The following is a 19,022-nucleotide window of genomic DNA, read 5'->3' as shown; positions in this document are numbered from 1 at the left end:
CTACAGTATCAACTTGTTATTGGTTATGGAGCTTGATACATAATGAGCTATACATCAGGGGGTTTATCTGGCTAAACATAAATACACAAAATGATTAACTCTCAAAAAACCCAAATGTTCATTAGAGAATGTAGCCTATACTAACTACTGGCCAGATAGATTAACAACACGCATACTGGAGATTTTTTACTGTGTTTGCACCATTCATGGTACAAAAGCCAAGAAAAAACAACAACGTACAATCTCTTTAACATCTTTCTCTCTCCGGTCAGGCTGGACTGAACAGAGAGCACTCTGTCTTTGTGGAGCATTCCTTCTTCTCAATGGAAACTACAGAAGACATAACCTGATGAGGCTCCTGTCTCCTTGCACACAGGTGGAGGACCTGTCAGCTATTAGGTGCAGAACAGCCACATCAACTTGGAGTGTTTTTTAGCTACTTTGGATGACTTACAGTTCAGTTACAGACAGAGAGGCATGTCCAGAATTTCCTTAAAATCACTGCTCAGACATTTACTCAAGGACAGCAGAAGAAAACACCTCAACATTGACATGGTGTGATCACAAAGATATTTGATGGACACTTTATTTCAAGGAATCACAAGGCACTATCTGTGTATTCAACAAGGAAGCCTTCCACCAAAACAATCTCAATGCCATGCTGTACCCAGTGAGCTCTACGGCCTTTTAAAAGCAGGATTTTACTTTCTTTACAAAAATGTGTGTTTTTCTCTTATGTATGTTGTAACAGTTATGCAAGTGTAAGTATAAGCTGACCAAACTCACTGATTTGCTGCATGTCCACATACTGTACTGCAGCCCTACTGTAGCCTTAACATGATGAACAGTGTGACACTGAGCAATACACCTGTTTGTTATCTGCTCGCTTGCGTACAGCAAGTTGAATGAGAAGAGTAATACCGCTCTCATATGTGTCAGCTAAATATGAAGCTATAGCCAACAACTGGTTAGCTTAGCAAAAACAGCTAGCCTTGCTCTGTCTAAAGATAACAAAACCCACCTAATATAAAAAAAGACCGTGGTAGATTTTAGGAGGGTTATTATTCTGGAATATTTCTTGATCTGGAGTGGTGACCTTCTGGGGTTTTGTTGTCACTGTGAAGTTGCCAGGCAACAAGCAGAGACTCCAGGAGGTTACTGCGCCCAGCTAAAAAATAATGCAGCATTAAGCCCCCGTTGGTTTTTGTTTCCTGTTTCCTGTTGCTAAGCTAAGCTAACGGTCACCTGGCTGTAACTTCATATTTACCAGATACCTACAGTATGAGAGACTAGAGTGGTATCAAACGTCTCATCTAACGGCAAGAAAGTGAATAAGTGACTTACCAAAAATGTTCAAACTATTCTTTTAATCCGATAATTTAACGCTATTTAATGTTAATTTATTGGTTAATTTAAAGCTATAGAGCGTAGTTTCTGCCAGCGCGCAGCGCCGCCACCGCTTTGCAAAGATGGTGAGCAGAGCTTCGAAAGAAGCTGCTCTTAAGTGATGGACACTCAGACGCAAAAGCATCACAGTGGCTGAGCGTCAACAACCAGAGACTGTCACTCTGGCAGTCTCTCACTTTCAGATGTGTGTGCATGCACACAAATACAGTCACTAGCCTAGACAGATTCAAGACACTGACAAGCACTAGCCACTGAATCAGAATACTAATAGAATAAAAAAAAAAAAAAAAGACTTAACAGTCACAGCACCAAAGAGCCAGTATCGTCTGTGGGATGCTTCCCAGGCTGATGTACTGTAGGCTACTCTGCCTGTCTGATTGACTGACACCCGCTCTGATTCTCCAGGCAGACAACAAACTGACGTCAATATGGTTTCTCTGTTCTGTCTCATGGTGGGTCTGTCTGCTGTGGACGGGAACAGCAGCGTCTCTTAGCACTGGCTGGGAACGAGCCTTCATCATCCATCTTCTACTGGTTCCCACTGTCGCTTCAATGAGGCCTTCCAGTTTCCTCTGCCTGCAACGTACAAATCTGACACCCAAAGAAGCGCACTTGTGCTCACCAATGCATGCCTACACATGTGAATACCAGCAAAGACAATGTACACCCACACCCCCGCGCCTCCCACATCACGCCTTCACACAACACCCTGCCACTGCATCATTGAATCCCAAAGAAATCCACACACACACCGTACACACACATACAGTGGGGTATTTCAGTTCCTCTGTTTCACAGTGGTGGTCACCAATGTCTCGTTAAGGTGCTTACAGAGTGGTTAGGCCAACATGTGTTGCTCTCTATGCCTCACTAGGCAGCCAGACTGCACAGATACAGATCTGGATACACCTCACTGTCCACAAGGCAAACTAACATCCTACTAAACAGCTGTACAAATAAAAACGGTTAGTCGGATACAGCGAGTGAAATGAGAGACTATGAGGTAGTCTGAAGGGATACAAGGGCAATAATCCAGGTGGAGAAAAACAAGGGAGGAAAGGAGTGATGGGGAAGCGAGATAAAGACGTGACAGAAATAGATAGAAAGATGAAGGGAGGAAGGGCAGAGAGCGGGACAACCCAACAAGGGTTAGGAGAGAAAACAATGAAAGTGAAGAAGAGACTTGGCGAGACAGAGTGGACACTTGTGGACACTCGGGTGATGACACATACTGTTCTCCTGTGGGTGTGGATCCTTTTATAGCCCTGCCAACTAAAGCAGACAAGGGAGCAAAAAAACAGGGGACAGAGTGGGGTTTATACAGCCCCATCTGTGTGTGTGTGTGTGTGTGTGTGTGTGTGTGTGTGTGTGTGTGTGTGTGTGTGTGTGTATCTGTTAGTTTGGTTTAGGGACCATGGCAGTCCTGGCAGAGCACCAACGTTAACTGCAATCAATGACAGTGGATGAACAAGTGACTGAATGGTTGAATGATTTAATTCTCTGAGTGACGGAGTAAGCACATCTGCATGTAGCATAGGTACATGAACATATGTCTGTTAATGTCAAATAATTGCAAGCAAAATTCACAAAAGATACGCCAAAATGTTTCTCCATGTGCGACTCGTTCTCACTCATCGTTTGCTGCAGGCTCTGAGCAAAAGCTACCACGGATCCAAAAGTAGGACAGATATTGTGCGGGATCACTGGCTGTTAGTGGTCCCATTACACGGCCAAACGCCTACAGCAGCAAAAAGGGAACACGGCAATTTAATTCTGCGCGTTGACATTCCTGTCCAAACAAAACTATCTGTGAGTGCAGAAAAAAAACAAAGAAAAGTTTGCATGTCAGTAGAAAGTAGGGTTTTGTTTCTCATGAAGGGTAGCGAAGGGGATCGACAAAAACAAAAAGGTACGGGGGGAAAAAAAAAACAATATCTCAATCAAACAGGAGTTTGTATCTGTGAAGAGCTGCCAGCCAAGAGAAATGGGGCTCATGCGTCACAGGTTCAATTCCACCACACAGGTGACAGGCCTGCCTGATGCTATACCCTTGGCTCCCCGCTCACCTCACCTAATAAAACACACACAAACAGACACACACACACACACATACACACACACACACACACACACACACACACACACAAAACCCATTCAGACAACAAGAGCTAGTTAAAGTCAAAAAGAGAAGAAAAGGCAGAGTAGGCGAGGAGAAAGTGGGACGTTAGCAAAATAAAAGAAACCGGAATGGGGTGAAAGTAAAAAGTGTGGTAATGCGGCGAGCACATAAGCAATTTGGTAGCGCGAGTGGGAAGCTTAAAGGGAACATCGACAGGAGAGGCAGTGGGTAAAGACCCAGCGCTGCTCAAAGGCTGCTCCACCCTCGCTCCTCTCCTCTCCGCTCCCAAATGTTGACAGTACAAGTGCAACACAGGCTTTGAAGTGTGCTCAGCTGAACGGGCGCTGTGTACTGTGCTTGGTTTAACGGTGTTACCCACAAAGCATCCCGGGACCTGCTCCTCTCTCACTGTCTCTCATTCTTTCTCTCTCTCTCCCTCTCACATGGAACCTTTGACTGTGTTTTGTTGATGGCAGTGTGGGCAGGCAGAAAAGGCTAAAACCAAGGTGGGTGACAGTGATAAAAAAAAAAAGGCAAATAGGCGAGTAAATAATAAGAAGTCAAGAAATGCAAGGGAGCAACATTTTAATGATATTATGTTATTCTGTTATCCAGTCCTTTCCACAGAGCACAAATCTCAGCGGGTTTCATCTCATGTGACGCCTAATGGAGCATAAGGGTTATTAAATGTTTCCAGGGAAACACTATTGTGTATAGTTCACACAGAGCGGAGGACTCAGCACTCGTGTGTATCGTGTGTATTGCTGGGAAAGAAAAGGCATGTCAAGGTGGCATAAATCAGTGAGCAAAAAAAAAAAAAATAAGACACAGTAAGAAAAGTTCTGCCTATTAGCTGCTATGGCAGGACACACAATGAATAGTGACTAATTGGCCACTTGCACTGAAATGTTAAAATTTGTAAAAAAGCGAGAAAGAAAAAAAGGACAAAGCGGAGGAGAGAGAGAGACCTCTGATAGATGTAAGTGATGGCATCTGGCAACGTTTCAACCTTTAACTATCCTGCCTTTGAACCCTGTATGTCCAATGAGGTTTCATTCCCAACATAAATGTTGTCTAAAAATATTAACCCGACTTCCCACCGCTCATTAGGCGCAAAATTGGAATTCATGCTTATTTTTGTACTGGGGGTTTGATCCAGCTCCTTTACACCATAAAGGGCCACTTGGCATGCTAATTGCCTTGCCCCTACTTACGCACTCCCTAGCTCACATTGCTAATGGCGTCGTAAAACATACTAGTGTACTGACACCTCCCAAACGCCAGGTAGGGAATACTGAGCACTATAAAGGTGCTCAGTTTGGCCTCGTTTAAGAGGACATGAAGGATTCCCCGATAATGACCATAACGATAGCTTACGCTGGTAAAAGATACAAACCAGATACAGGAAACTGTTACCCAGAGAGGGACAGCGACTCTTTCTCTCACACACACACACACACACACACACACACACACACACACACACACACACACACACACAGTTAACGTTGCTGCTCACAGAGGGACATAATGATTTAAGTAAACTGTTCAGGTGGTAAAAAGGTAACTCTGCCTGTTGCGGCTTCCATGCACCACTGGGGATTTAGTTTTTAAAGGGTGTTTGACAGTGCTGTTAGGGGCCCAGTGTCATTGATTTAAAGAGCTTGGTTTGCAGGACTAAAGTTCCTTCCGTTAACTGCACAACCGATGAGACGGGAGTAATGTTGCAGCTGAATGCAAAGTTTCTTTTATGTACTTTTACGTGTACTATAAAGATAAATGATAGATGAGAAAAACTATGAGAGTCCAAAAGCTGCTCCACAGTTACTGTGGTGCTCTACAGTGACATCCGTTATGATGGACTGTAGCCCAGCGTGGATGCCCTTTGTATATAAAGTCATTAGAACCTCATCAGTTCTGGCTGCACTGAAGCACCTCTAAATGATGCGGAACACTGCACTGAAACACCCCCAACCCACCTCACATGGGAGAGCGTGTGTGAGCGTGTGTGTGTGTGTGTGTGTGTGTGATTATGTATGTGTGTTAGGTCACACCCAGGCCCTGAAATAGCACTTCATTAGTCACCCATGGTATCAGGCATAGTGGGCCCCTGCACCAATGCCAGTGGGTGCTATGGACACATGCCTGTGAGGGGATGCTCCATTTGGACCCCAGCACCTCTCTGCATCATTCGAGAGCCCAAAGGGCTTGATCCCCACGGACTGCTTTGACCCAGTAAGGTGGGGGCAGGCAATGAGGTGAACCCAGCACTGTGGGACACACCGCAGAGTAGAACGTTCTGGTCTGTTTTTAGCCAACGACCGCTGAGCGAGGCGTTAACTTTCTGCAAAGAAAGTTAACCTTTGGATTCAGTAAGAAAGTGATCAGTGCTAGTCTCAGTTCTTTATCAGATGACTTAGCAGTACATCTAAATGTCCTTGACCTTATCTTACTGATACAAACAACACTACCCTTCCCTAAATAATCAACACGTCATTTCTAATAATCAATTAACTCTGCTTGTACTTTCTGTCCTTATTCCTCCTCCAGTTCCTCTATTTCCATCTTCATCTTTCCTTCCCTGAAATCTATTCTTACCCCGCTCCCTTGGTCTTTCACCCTCATTACTCGGTAAGCCTCCAAACTGTCAGTGAAACCTGGCAACAATTACCATTCCGACAGCTGCAGCAATAACCGTTACAGTAGCACTTACAGTATTACTTATACAGTAGGCACACCTCCAGCAGCACGGGCACCAGACCAGAGCAGCATGTCTGCCCCCACCTCCCCTAGCCAGCAGGCCCTCATTAGGGGCCTTGTAAAGGCCTCATACCTGCCTGGCCTGGGCCCCTTCCCCGCTCCGCTCCTCCAGGCACCAGGTGTGTAAGGTGGCTGCACTACACTAGAGGGGACAGCTTGGGCTCATTTAAGCTCATGGCTACCTGCCTTGTGCCTACTGCTGCAGCAGGCCCCAGTAAACTATGAGACTGTAAAACTGCACGGGGGCCAAAAGGGGGAGAACACGGGGGGTTGGCGGGGGTGTGTAGGGGAGCAAGGATTATGACCCTGTAAAGATGAAAGAAGTTCGATCAAAGAGGAAGTGTGTCAGCGCTGATGTGGCAGGGGATTGGTCGTATCAGAGGCCCCGGGTCGTTTCAGCCTCAGCCTGCGTGTGTGTAATGTGTGTGTTCATGTGCGTGTGTATTGAACTCAGCACTGCAGGGCTTAACGGCCACAGCGGACACCATCAGTGCTGGATAACACAACGACTTTCACAAGCTGCCGCTTAATTGCAGTTTAAACTGCACTTTGTCCTGAGCAGCACAGCACGTTACTCACACACACACACACACACACACACACACACACACACACACACACACACACACACACACAACACACCTATATTTTAACGAAGCATCTGTAGTCTACAGCCACAAAGTTAATCTGATCTCACGGTTAATGTAGAAGCAAAACCGCATGGGGCTGGTTAACTGTTGGTTTACACTCTGTTCCAATTACTAGCATAGCTGGGAAACAACAGCTAACTGTAATTGTGTGTGAGTCTATGTGTATGGAGTCAATCAACCTAGTTATATGCTGGGCACTAAACTCACTTAACCTCGTTATCTTATTACAGAGCTCCAGTTATGTATGTGGAAATTGAATTAGACTAGGAAGCTATTAATAGGAAAACACAGGAACGACTCTGAAACAATTAGATTAGATGTCTGCGTGGCTAAAACAATGGATAGTTCACCCTACATGAAGAGTACAACAGTGAGGCACCAATGGCTGAGAGGAGGAAAAAAGAAAGAATGAAAAAAAAGGCGGAGTTAGAGACAGAGGAGATAATAAAAGGAGCCCTAACCCTTGCCCGTGTCTGGAACTGACAGATGTGTTGTCAAAAAGATATAAAAGATGAGGCTGAGATGAAAGTGGAAAGTTCACCCACCACTTGTACATCTGAGGGCACTCTGGATAGAAAGTCTAACAGCTCGTTGTTATCAATGATGTAAGGGTCTCGCAGCTTCTTGGTGAATTTATTCACCCCTGTAGAGAGAGGAAAACGGTGGGGGCAGGTAGGGAAGAGTCGAGAAAGAAAGGTGGTAATCAGCACATACTGTATGTTGTACGAGTTGTTAAAGCCTTTATGGTGGCTGTGCGCTCTAAAAAATTTGCATTACACTCCCCGATTGTGCTTTTACCCAAATACAATACATAAAAAGCAGCATAGAACATATAAATTGCATTGCTCTACCACAAGTTTACTTAGATACTGTATTTACATTTAACTTAAATTGAATTACTTACACTTAACAGTACATGTAAATAAACATTACACATTTTTACATTAGCTCACCCCAGGCTAGCACAATGTATCGTAGAGGGATGAAGTAGATGATGATGGTGGCCCCACCGAAAGCCACGATGGCCAGCCAGCTTAAGAAAGGCACAGTCCAGTTAAATGTGCTGAAAAGAGAAAGAAAAAAAGGAACTGTAAAAATTGGGGACATGGCAAAGTTAACTCTAGCCAAACACGCCGGGAGTAGAGTAGAGAGTGGAGTCAGGGAGGGCATTTTAATTCGTTTCGACCCAAACAAGCTGATCTGGATGCCGCTGCACCACAAATTCATCAAACTCACTGGAACTGTGCAGAAGGGAATAACTTCAACCCGAAGTCTTGCAGGCCAGCATTGCAGGGTGAAAATAGGTTATGACTCAATACAATTCACACTATCTGATCAGTAAAATGCTTTAAACTTCATAGGAACACAGGTCACAAATGTGCCAGCTTGATTTAAAATGTTTTTACCCGTAACCAAAGAAGGGACCTTTGGCCTGACACTTTTTTTTTTATTACAGCTTTTAATCAAAACTAAATTCCCTGCCATCCCTTTGCTTTGTATGCATCTATGCAAAAGTGAGAGTGCCTGTGTACGCAGGAGAGCACGGTCAATACATGGTTTTGTGTGTGTGTGCATGTGCAGTGATGTGTTTAATCTAGTATGTACATGATTCAGTTAAGAGGTCATGCAGGGTTAAGTGAGACGTGATGGACGTAAAGACAGACAGCCTGTGTGTTTGGGTGTCACGCTGGCAGTGTTTCCTGAGAGCAGCACTGAGTTACACTCAGTTAGGCTGGCAAGGGGAAGCGGGGCAACCTGGCATTGCAGGAGAAAACACTGGGACGTGCGGAGCAGAGCGGAGCGGGCCCTATGCCGAGGAGCGGGCTTACGACTCACTTCTTTATCCTCTCGCCGTAGGAGGCCACTTCATCCAGTGCATTCTGCACACTGATGCACACGTCCTGAATGGCATAAAGCTTGTTCATGAAGCCCTTTCTCTCAGAGTCCTGCAAGGGGACAGATAGAGATGTAGGCGAGAGAGAAAGAAAGCGAGGGTGGGAGGAAGAGAGACAGTGAAGAAAGGGGAGGAGAGAGAAGACAGAGGCTGGGCACAGGCATCTTTGTGAAAACAATACATTTTAAATAGCGTCAAAGATTTGGGGTGGGGAGCCAAATCACCGGATATCCTGCATGAACTGATGGAGTGCTTTAATTCCAGGCAGTAATAGAGATATAAAGTCGGCAGAACAAATCACAATGCTCACACAGGAAAATTTGAATATGTGAACAGAGAGGCAGAATTAAACTGAAAGCCGAATGGATACATCAAACTTTGGGCACTCTCTCTCTCTCTCTCTCTCTCTCCGCTGCTGCCAAGACAGCTAGGAAGACCGGGCAGAGCCCTCTTTTGTTCTGCTGGCTGGCACACTGTGATGATGTCACCAGCCGTGACATCATTATCTTCCTTATTAAACGTCGTCACCCATCATGACGAGCTCTTCCTTTTCAACTTTTGATGGTTGTGAACTTGAGAACATTGAAGTATGGGGTTGTGGGGGGACCTCAAACTAGGCAGGCAATCTAAAATCTAAAATCCCCCGTCTTACTGAAACAAAGTGAAGAATTGAAAAAGTCATGCAACAGCCAACGAGCTGCCTGCTGACTGACTGACAGGCAGGCAGGGATGGGATGGATGTGGACAGAATGAGGTGACACAGAGTGATCGAGAGCCGTTGGCTGAGTGAGGACATCAACATGCAGACTGGTTGCGGCTGGATGTGATTGGTGGGCATGCTCGGGTGACAAAAGGAGGGCATAACAAGAAGAGGACTATCTGTTATCAGAAGAAAGTTACAGTTACAGTGGAACTATCACAGGTGGGCACATTTCAATATGGTTATTTCATTATAAGAGCACCCAGTTCTAGTAGGTTACCCTCCCAGCATGCAGAACATTTTAAAAAACTTTTTTTTTTGCTAATATAGTGACAATAATTTGAGTTTTTTAGGGGGAGGGCGGGGAGTCGCTGGTATTTTTGATTAATTGATGTGCTTGTTTCCTTTATTGTCGAGATGATTTGTTAAACAAATTAACACTCGTGAATAAAATTAAACTGAATTAAAGATGCCAGAAACCTTAGTTCAGATAAGAATCTGGATTTCATATAGCTGGGGAAAATGAGGATATTACATAGCTGTTAAAGAACGCAAGTTAATTAACGGCAAAGTGAAGAGACACAAAAAAGATAAAGCTTAAGAAAGTTTAAAAGATTATGGCATAACCTTTCATGGACACCCTACAAACATGTATCTTTTGTTAGAGAAACAGCATGTATAGCAATGGCTGTGTTGTTGATGAAGATGGATGGACATTGTTAGATTAGGGAAGTAAAACTGAGTAATCCTTATCATTATACCCAAAGAAGACAGTGAAGCAGTCAGAAACCTCCAGGACCCCAGAGGCCTTTCCACATCACTCCCCCCCCCCCCCCCACCCCGCACTTCACCACAACCCTCCCATTGAGACCCAAAACACCCCCCACCTCCTCCCCGAAAACCACCCTCTTCTTTTTACTCTCCATCCAGGATCAGATAATGTGAAAAATGAACCATGGAGCAGTCAGGGAGACCACATGGCCTCCCCAGCAAAACCACACAAGACAAATAGATATAATTAGACAGCGTCCCTGGGTTATTTTTCTTCGCAAATATTTTACAAGACTCCCTTTCTTTCTTCCCCTCTCTCACCTCCTCCTCCTCCTTCTATCCTCAGTCCATCTGTTTTCCATTGCTCCCTCAAACAAATCTCAGAACGCAGGGTCTATTGTGCTGGGGCTGGGTTAGGCCAAGCCGAGCTGAGCCGGGCCGGGTCAGGCTGTTTTACTTTCGGGAGAGTGTTTGAGGGCCAGGGGAGTGGTGTGAGAGAGCGGGCGGGGGTGGAGAAGATAGGTCAGAGGTCATCGGAGTATAAACCATTGCCACATGCCCCTCGGACTGCGGTCTGACTCGTATTTCCTGTCTTCAAACACGGCTCGGGGAGACGGGAGGTAGCAATAACACAGAGGGCCACGGAGAACCTTGTTTTCCCAGCTTCCCCGCACACTGCGCACATATGGAGCCAGGCAACCTGTTCCTATAATGGAACCTAATATGCACACAAACACACACGCGCACACACACAGACACACACCCTACAGCTATTAGATAAGGTTGATCTGCACACCTGGTCTTGCTGTGTGACTCTGCAAACAATATTATATCCTGACACAGATTACACGATGAGGGCCCTTGACTTCTAGAAGCAGTTTCTTTCTCTACTAAGGGAGTTTGTTTTAGGCTGCAATGTCATCACTGATAGAGGGGGAATTGATACAGAAAGACGAGGAGAGAGACATGGCATTCACACATCACAGTCAAGGTGAAAGGAAGCGTTCGGTTGACTCCAATTTTTAACAAAGAAATCTGTGAAATATTTGAATCAGGGAGGTGAGCTCTCTAAGACTATGCTCCAGAGTGGATCCGTCACTAGTATACTAAGGTAAATCAAGGACTCAGTTTTGTCATGCTTTCTGTGGTTTTCCTGCCGAGATTCTAGTCTCACTCAGAAAGACGAGCAGGGTCTGTGCAGGAGACTCAGGGCCGATATTCCCATTTTGTCTCTTCCTGTGTCTGTCAGGAAGACTAAGTGGGTTTGTTTGGAGACCTGAAGGCACAGCTAATAAAATTAAATCTGCGAGGCCTCTCGCTTTGACTTGGCTACAGTTGCAAGTCATGTTAATGCTTAAAGTATGCAACAAATCCCAGCACCTCTGACAACAGTGTTCTGAAGGATGATGCTGCATGGCTTGAATCATTCAGACAGACAGGCAATAAGCCTGCCTAATGAGTTTAGCATCATGCATTTTAATAGACTGCAACTGTAGGTTAATCTGCAATGAGTTACACTGACATGTTACAGTAACTGCCAGTTCAGTTTGTATACTACAAATCGTCTTTGCAGTCGGCTAACAGAACATTCATTCTTGAGGATTTCATCTACTGACAAACAGGTCTCCGTGCAGATGAGATATGTATACTTTTCTGTCATCATGGTTGCCTGTATATGGAGTACAGTACAGGACATATACCACTATGTGCAATGCCCTTAACTGCACTTAAGATATAAAGCAAATCTGATTCTAAGATTAATTCTAAAGGTCTTAAAGGATTATTTAATTACAAAGATGGCTACATTTAACCAAACCAAATGCTTCATACAAAGGATACAAAACAATTGCATGTCAAGTTGACAGCAGTAAGATATAATTAAAACAATAAATGCAAGAATACCAAAACCCTGAATACATTTTAGCATTCCCAGTTGTGGGTTGACAGAATATATAAGAGAAAATACATACTGCTTGAATTCATTTTCTGAATGCCAATGATCATCAGTGATTTTGCTCATTCAAAACATCAGTAATTTGTGTCTCCAGATTGCATTCTCCAGAGTGTCTATCTAATATTATTTAATATTAATTCAATCCTGTGTGATGATATGTCTCTCCTTCTAAAGAGCATATGTTTTATGATCTGCTGTAAAGCAAAGGGTCAGGGCCACTCAGAACGTTGTGAGCAGGGTAAAGTCGGAAGAACTGCATACTACTCTCTGTATTAAATGAAAAACTGCTTTGAGACAACCTGTTTATTGCGTGAATAAAATGGTTCTATGTGCAGAAGAAATCTTTGACATCAATTAACTTTCATCAGGCTGGCAGCAGAAATATTAAGTGAGTTGGCGCCCTTTGTTGGCAGAGAGCTGTTTTAATTGCATGTATGGTGTTTAAAGATATAAATGTATCTTATGTGGTTATGTCCAAAGTTTGCATCATTGTTTTGATGTGTGAAGTGTGATATGAAATATCAGCTAAGCCCCCATCACTTCAGCATTAAGCCACCCTGTGTACAAGTCTGTGGGGCAGGCTGCATCACGGGAGAGCTCCCATCAGGGAAGACAGAGGCGGGAAGGCTCGTTAAAGTGATGCGAGTTGTTTGCATTATCTTAAGGAGAAACAACCCTCAGTGACACCAGAGAAAACCCAGGGACACGCACTCTCTCACACACAAATGCATAGAAACAGCCAGCTCAGGCTTACCACATTGCACTTGCTGGTAAATTGTGGTAAACAAATGTGGAAAACTCCTTGAAACACTTGATTAAATATTTAACAAAGGAAAAATGTGCAATGCCTCTGTGTACTCGACTGCTCCATTTCTCTTTCAGAAAGACAGCATCATGCCAGAGTACATCTAAATGCAAAAGTGCAAAGTGAGCAGTTGTAAACTTTGCAAAGACAGTTTGTTCTTCACTGACCCAAGGCCTAGAGCTAAACAAGAGAGAGGTCACTGAGGACTTAGCCTATTACGATGGACTCAAATATCTGTCCTATATCTACTGGGTGGAAATAGAGAAAGCCATTTGAGACTGTTTTAACCTCCGATCACATTGTTCTCCCTGCTGGGTTGTTGCCATGAAAATGATAAACCTAACTGTTATAATGCAGCACCATACATCCCATCACACCACGAAATGAGTCTGAACCACAAGTGGCTGCTGCTCATTGCTGCTGTTCTAAAATTGCACCTGTTTTTCTTTGTTTTTCTTTTTGCCTCTCTCACTCGGCAGCACAGTAAAAATTGAAATGTCATATAAAATGTGACAGGATGCTAATATGTGGCTCCCAGAGGGCATCTGAAAGCTTTCTTGTTGATTTTGTAACTGCAGAGGGAGGCGGCATCCCTCCCATTTCCACCCCAGGAAAAAGGGTGGAAAAAAACACAGAAAAGTTGAGCAAGTTGAGGAATGCTTTATGCGCGACACAAATTCAATTTCCAAAGCCTGTGCAAGAATTAGGAATGACAAAGTAATGAATACCGCTTACAATTAGCATCCACTGTATACTTAAAACTGATGTGTTGTGATCTGAAAAATCAAATTTAGATAAAAGAAAATAATTTTTGTAACCATAAATGTAATATTTCTTTGAATTGTTGACTTACTGTAAAGTTCTTAAATATAAAAAAATTATTTTGTGATTAATGAAAGTGCAACACTGTTCACTAGGGGGAGAGGAGGCTTTCATTAGCTCAGTAGCATTCAGTTCAGTATAGTAGTATTTTGTTTGGCTCCATCCATGAGTAACAATTGTGAGTCAAAACAGTTAAATGAGCAGATGGCCTGTCTCTAAACTGAAGCAAGAAAGAGTATGTATAGTAAGTACATTGCAAAATGCTCCCAAAAGTCTGTATTAGTTCACGTGCAGTATCTCACAAAAGTGAGTAGGCCTACATCCCTCACATTTTAGTAAATATTTTCATTATAACTATAACACTGAAGAAATTACACTTTGCTACAATGTAAAGTGTACAGCTTGTATAACAGTGTAAATGAGCTGTCCCCTCAAAATAACTCAACACAGCCATTAGTGTCTAAACCGCTGGTAACAAAAGTGAGTACACCCCTATGTTAAATTCCCATAGAGGCAGGCAGATTTTTATTTTTAAAGGCCAGTTATTTCATGGATCCAGGATACTATGCATCCTGATAAAGTTCCCTTGGCCTTTGGAATTAAAATAGCACCGCATCATCACATACCCTTCACCATACCTAGAGATTGGCATGGGGTACTTTCCATAAGATCATCTCTCAATACAAATCAAACCAGCTATTAGGCTAACCGACAAAAACCATGCCAATCTCTAGGTATGGTGAAGGGTATGTGATGATGTGGGGCTATTTTAATTCCAAAGGCCAAGGGAACTTTATCAGGATGCATAGTATCCTGGATCCATGAAATAACTGGCCTTTAAAATACATATAAATATATATAAAATATGCCTGCCTCAATGGGAATTTAACATAGGGGTGTACTGACTTTTGTTGCCAGCGGTTTAGACATTAATGGCTGTGTGTTGAGTTATTTTGAATGGACAGCACATTTACATTGTTATACAAGCTGTACACTTAATACTTTACATTGTAGCAAAGTGTAATTTCTTCAGTGTTGTCCCATTAAAAGATAAAATGAAATATTTACTAAAATGTGAGGGGTGTACTCACTTTTGTGAGATACTGTATGTTGAAAGATATTCTGGCTGTTAGTCAGCACAACGAGACACCTTTCTTTTGCATATTTTCATGAAAATGTGAGCAACTGCTTTGTAAAGTCATTTTTCACTTGCTCAACCTTTTTTCCAGGCAGATAGAACTTTGTGGCAGTGAGTTAAAAGCAGCATGCACGGAGTCCTTTCCATCTCTCATGTTGACCATTTAAATAGCTCAGCTCCTAAAACAGAGGCACATTATGTAAGCCAATAACTGCCCTTAAAATGACAACTAATACATTTCATCTGTGTCTATTTCAAGTATTTCCAACTCCACTGGGGAGCGATGAGTCACAGATTTAACCCACTGGGAGTTAAGAGAGGCCCCTAAGGGATAAAAAACAAACTTGGGAACCCAGTGGCCTAGAAGAACATCTCCCCTCTGTCAGGAAATGACAAGACGAGACAAAAGGCCCTGCGACCGGCCTCGGATGCCACCATGCAACCTGGCACCTCGCCAGCGCCACATGAAAGAAGCAGATGTTACCCCCCCCCCCTTTTCTTTTTTGAAGCTGTGGTTTTAATAAATAATTTATCTCATACAACAACTAATCCATGAGCGAATGCCGGGAATACATCGCTATTTCCCTCCCTCTCTTTTGATCATAAACACATAAATATCTGTTTAACTAGGGTGTTGAGATGTGCTGCACGTCCTCCTGGCCCTCATCAAGCGGCTCGCACACACAAAGGCCACGTTAAAATGTGAAGAAGCGCCCCACCCCCATAGGGCCAAATGGATGAATGTGAGAAGTGTGTGTATATGATGTACACACAGTTTTCTTTGAGAATATCGGTGTGTGCAGTGGGTTGCTTCCACTAAGCCAAAGTCAAACTCCAGTTTAGACTGTCAGCTGAAGGTGGACCAGACAGACACAATGCTCTCTAGTACTAATTAGTCTCTTCACCCAGTGTAGTCCCATAGCGAGGATAAATATACACATATGTAAAAGAGAGGGATAGAGGGAAAGAGTGAATAAAAGAAGAAGCTGTGGTGGTGACTTATTTTCAGTTTGACCTCTGCTTCCTATCCTAAAGAGAAAGGTTTCTGGTGTTATGAGTGTGCGTTTGTGTGAGTCTCTGATGAGTCTGGGTGGCAGGAGGTGGTTTGCCACTGATCATCTTTACCCATCTCCCCCTGGGGCCTCTCATCACCTCCACCACACCAGCCACTCCATCAGACTCAAGGTCACGCACGCACGCCCAACTTCTGCGCTACCCCCGTTCTTCGCCTCCTGCTGAACGCCACCCGACCCCCGCCCAACCTGCACCCCCAGCCTGCCCAATTCTCCCCCACTTTGCCTCACCTCTGCTCCCCTGCTCCTGCGCTCTCCTTCCCCTGTCCTTCCCAGGATTCAGTCTGGCAGTGTGTGATGAATGGGACACCATTACTCTTGTCCTCTGTTGGCCTGGTTTAGCTGCTCCAGCCCATCTCCCCCCTGATCTGTCTGTCTGTCAGTCTGTCTATCGGTTTGTCCGTCTCAGCCTCTCTGTCTGGGTTGGCTTAAAACACATGCTACTGCACAATCTAAATTCTAATTCCTTGTTTTTACCATAGCCCAAGATCAAGGTACAAATGGGCTTTTACATCATCTGATAAGGTACAAAATTTGGTAATTAGGATAGAAATAAATGTATTTATCTATTCTGTAAGGTAGAGTATGTATCCACAAGAGTCTAGTCTATATTTAACTAATTAAAATGTTTAACTATTTTATATTTAAAAAAGAAATTAATTAAGTAAATCATTTCTTAATCTTGTTTGAGCAAAATCACATCTGATTCATCACCTAGGTCTGTAAAGCTTTTGCTACCTTTCACGTACCTTTAATTACATATTCACGTTCAGAGAGACACAGTAACATTCACTGTTTTAAACTTTGTTTTGGAAGAAAAGAAAAACGACAGAGCGAGAGTGCATCCCTATGAAGTGAAGGGATCACTTCTTCAAAAAAGTAAATAAAATATGCATCCTCTCTGTGCTCATTACAGATTCATGACTCTTGTTAAAAGAAAAGGTGGCGGCTGCCTTCTTACACGTCTGACTTTCAAATTCAGATGACACTGCTGTCAAGTGTTGTGCTCCACATTCTGTCCAATGAGAGACCGGGAGGGCTGAGTGTGTGCCATCTCCAACATCCTATTTGGTGAGAGACTCGAAGAGAGTTACTTTGGGTGGATGAGAGCACACAAGAACTCCTCACCTACAGTGCAACGAGTGCTCGTCGTAATCCTTTGATGCATAGTTCATCAGTCAGGAAGTTCAGTTGGTTCAGCCGCTTGTGTGTATGTGATTCAGAACAATAACAGTTGGGGGAGTAGACATTGCTGCATTAGGCATAATGAGCATTGGGATTTGCTCCAGCAATATGAAATAGTTTTGCCGTTTCTGTAGCAACTTTTAAGAAAAAGCGCTCACGAACGCATTTAAATCACCCCACCACCCACACACACACACACACACACACACACACACACACACACACACACACACACACACACACACACACACACAGTTTACGCACTCTGGGCTCTGAAAGTCATTAGAAAATGTTTTTGTTCGGTGCTTATTATCAGTGACTAAGGGGTCATAAGGTGTGAAAAGAATCATTATTTGAGAGAGGAATGTAATTAGTGCTTTCCATTTTCTATTTATTTATTTTTGGGGGGGGAAGGGGGAAATAAAAACAAAATACACACCACCATTTTTTTGCCTTATGGCCCCTCTCCTGCACACGTAAAAATTCACTTGAATCACTCCCAATGTCACCCTTTACCGTAGTATCCCAGAGCCAAAAGTCCCACCAGCAAAAAATAGTTAACACACCATTGCACCTCAATACAGCTGTCACCTTGCAGTGTAACAGGTCTACAGTGCTACGGGGAAATCACACAAAAAGACAGGAGCAGCCTTCCATGCTGGAGCCCCATTAGTTCCCCCATCACCTTAAAGAGCAGGCAGAGGCCTCCAGGTGGGGTTAGGCCAAACGTGCAGTGCGTGGGTGTTGTTTGAGACGCGGACAGGAGACAAATACTGTACACAAACCCGGACAGGACGGCAGACAGAGGCCGTCGGACAAACGATGAGCTAAATAGGAAACCGGAAGACAGCAACACACACCATCAGGAGTCAGTGCCAGAGCCACACACATGCCCACTTACCACCATTGCTCGTATCCACTCAAAGTGCCAGGAAGCCAACATATCCTCGAGGATATGGTTTTTATCACGGCTGTCCTCCCAGGGGCCTGGTTTAGGGTCCTTGTGGATAGATTACAGTGAAATGTTCTCTTTACAACCCAGAGAAATTAAGGTGAAAGGGTTAAAGAAAAATTGTGGATGTTTTACAACTGGGTCTTAAAGTTGATGTTTTGGCCAATATAACTAGGCTGTAGCCTGTAGGTAAGAATAACATTGTTCTCACCAAATGTACTGCAGAGATGGTAAACATACGCACTGCACTGAAAACAGCTTTAACTTCGCAGTACAGACGAGTCATAATAGATTTTTTTTCTCAGTACTCACCTTTTTAAAGAACTCAAAATAACTGAATTTAAAATTTGATAGTTGGGTTAAAACTGCACTGATTTGAGGCTTGTTTTTCCTTATTCCATTGGACTACTGCAAAGCTGTGTGCAAAGGAGAAGCCATGTCTATAATCTTTACAATGGCAGTGAAGATGATATGGTAAACTGTATTTACCTATAGGTATAGTGTCCAAAACTACAGGAAAGACCCACAGTGCAAAAACAACATGAAGAGGGTGGTGGAGAGTCAAAGATTGAAGGAGAAATGAAGAAAAGCTAAAGACAAAGCAATAGATATGTATCTGGGGGGAATAGAGATAGTGAGAGACGATACACCTGATGTGTGTGTGTGTGTGTGTGTGTGTGTGTGTGTGTGTGTGTGTGTGTGTGTGTGTGTGTGTGTGTGTGTGACAAAGAGGAAAAACAAACAAACAATGCAGTGTATTTTGCATAGAGAGACAATACCCCTCCATGCCTC

The 19,022-nt window shown here is 43.6% G+C and overlaps 1 protein-coding gene across 5 annotated transcripts in view; it reads right to left on the bottom strand.

Moving 5' to 3' along the window:
* mctp1a (multiple C2 domains, transmembrane 1a) overlaps window positions 1-19,022 on the bottom strand; it is a 147,008-nt gene that overhangs the window by 1,424 nt on the left and 126,562 nt on the right. For 2 of the 5 annotated variants that reach the window (XM_028578062.1, XM_028578066.1), the window contains 4 exons: window positions 18,180-18,278; window positions 8,773-8,882; window positions 7,890-7,999; window positions 7,482-7,579 (listed from right to left, as the gene is read on the bottom strand). In XM_028578062.1, coding sequence (XP_028433863.1) covers window positions 7,482-7,579; window positions 7,890-7,999; window positions 8,773-8,882; window positions 18,180-18,278 — 417 coding nt within the window. Of the gene's footprint in view, window positions 1-3,129; window positions 3,479-7,481; window positions 7,580-7,889; window positions 8,000-8,772; window positions 8,883-18,179; window positions 18,279-19,022 lie in introns of those variants that run through there. The other 3 variants (XM_028578063.1, XM_028578064.1, XM_028578065.1) reach the window with 3 other exon arrangements.

This window comes from Perca flavescens, chromosome 5 (genome assembly GCF_004354835.1).
Source record: "Perca flavescens isolate YP-PL-M2 chromosome 5, PFLA_1.0, whole genome shotgun sequence".
Classification (NCBI taxonomy): Eukaryota; Metazoa; Chordata; class Actinopteri; order Perciformes; family Percidae; genus Perca; species Perca flavescens.
This window is presented reverse-complemented; position numbering and strand designations above follow the sequence as displayed.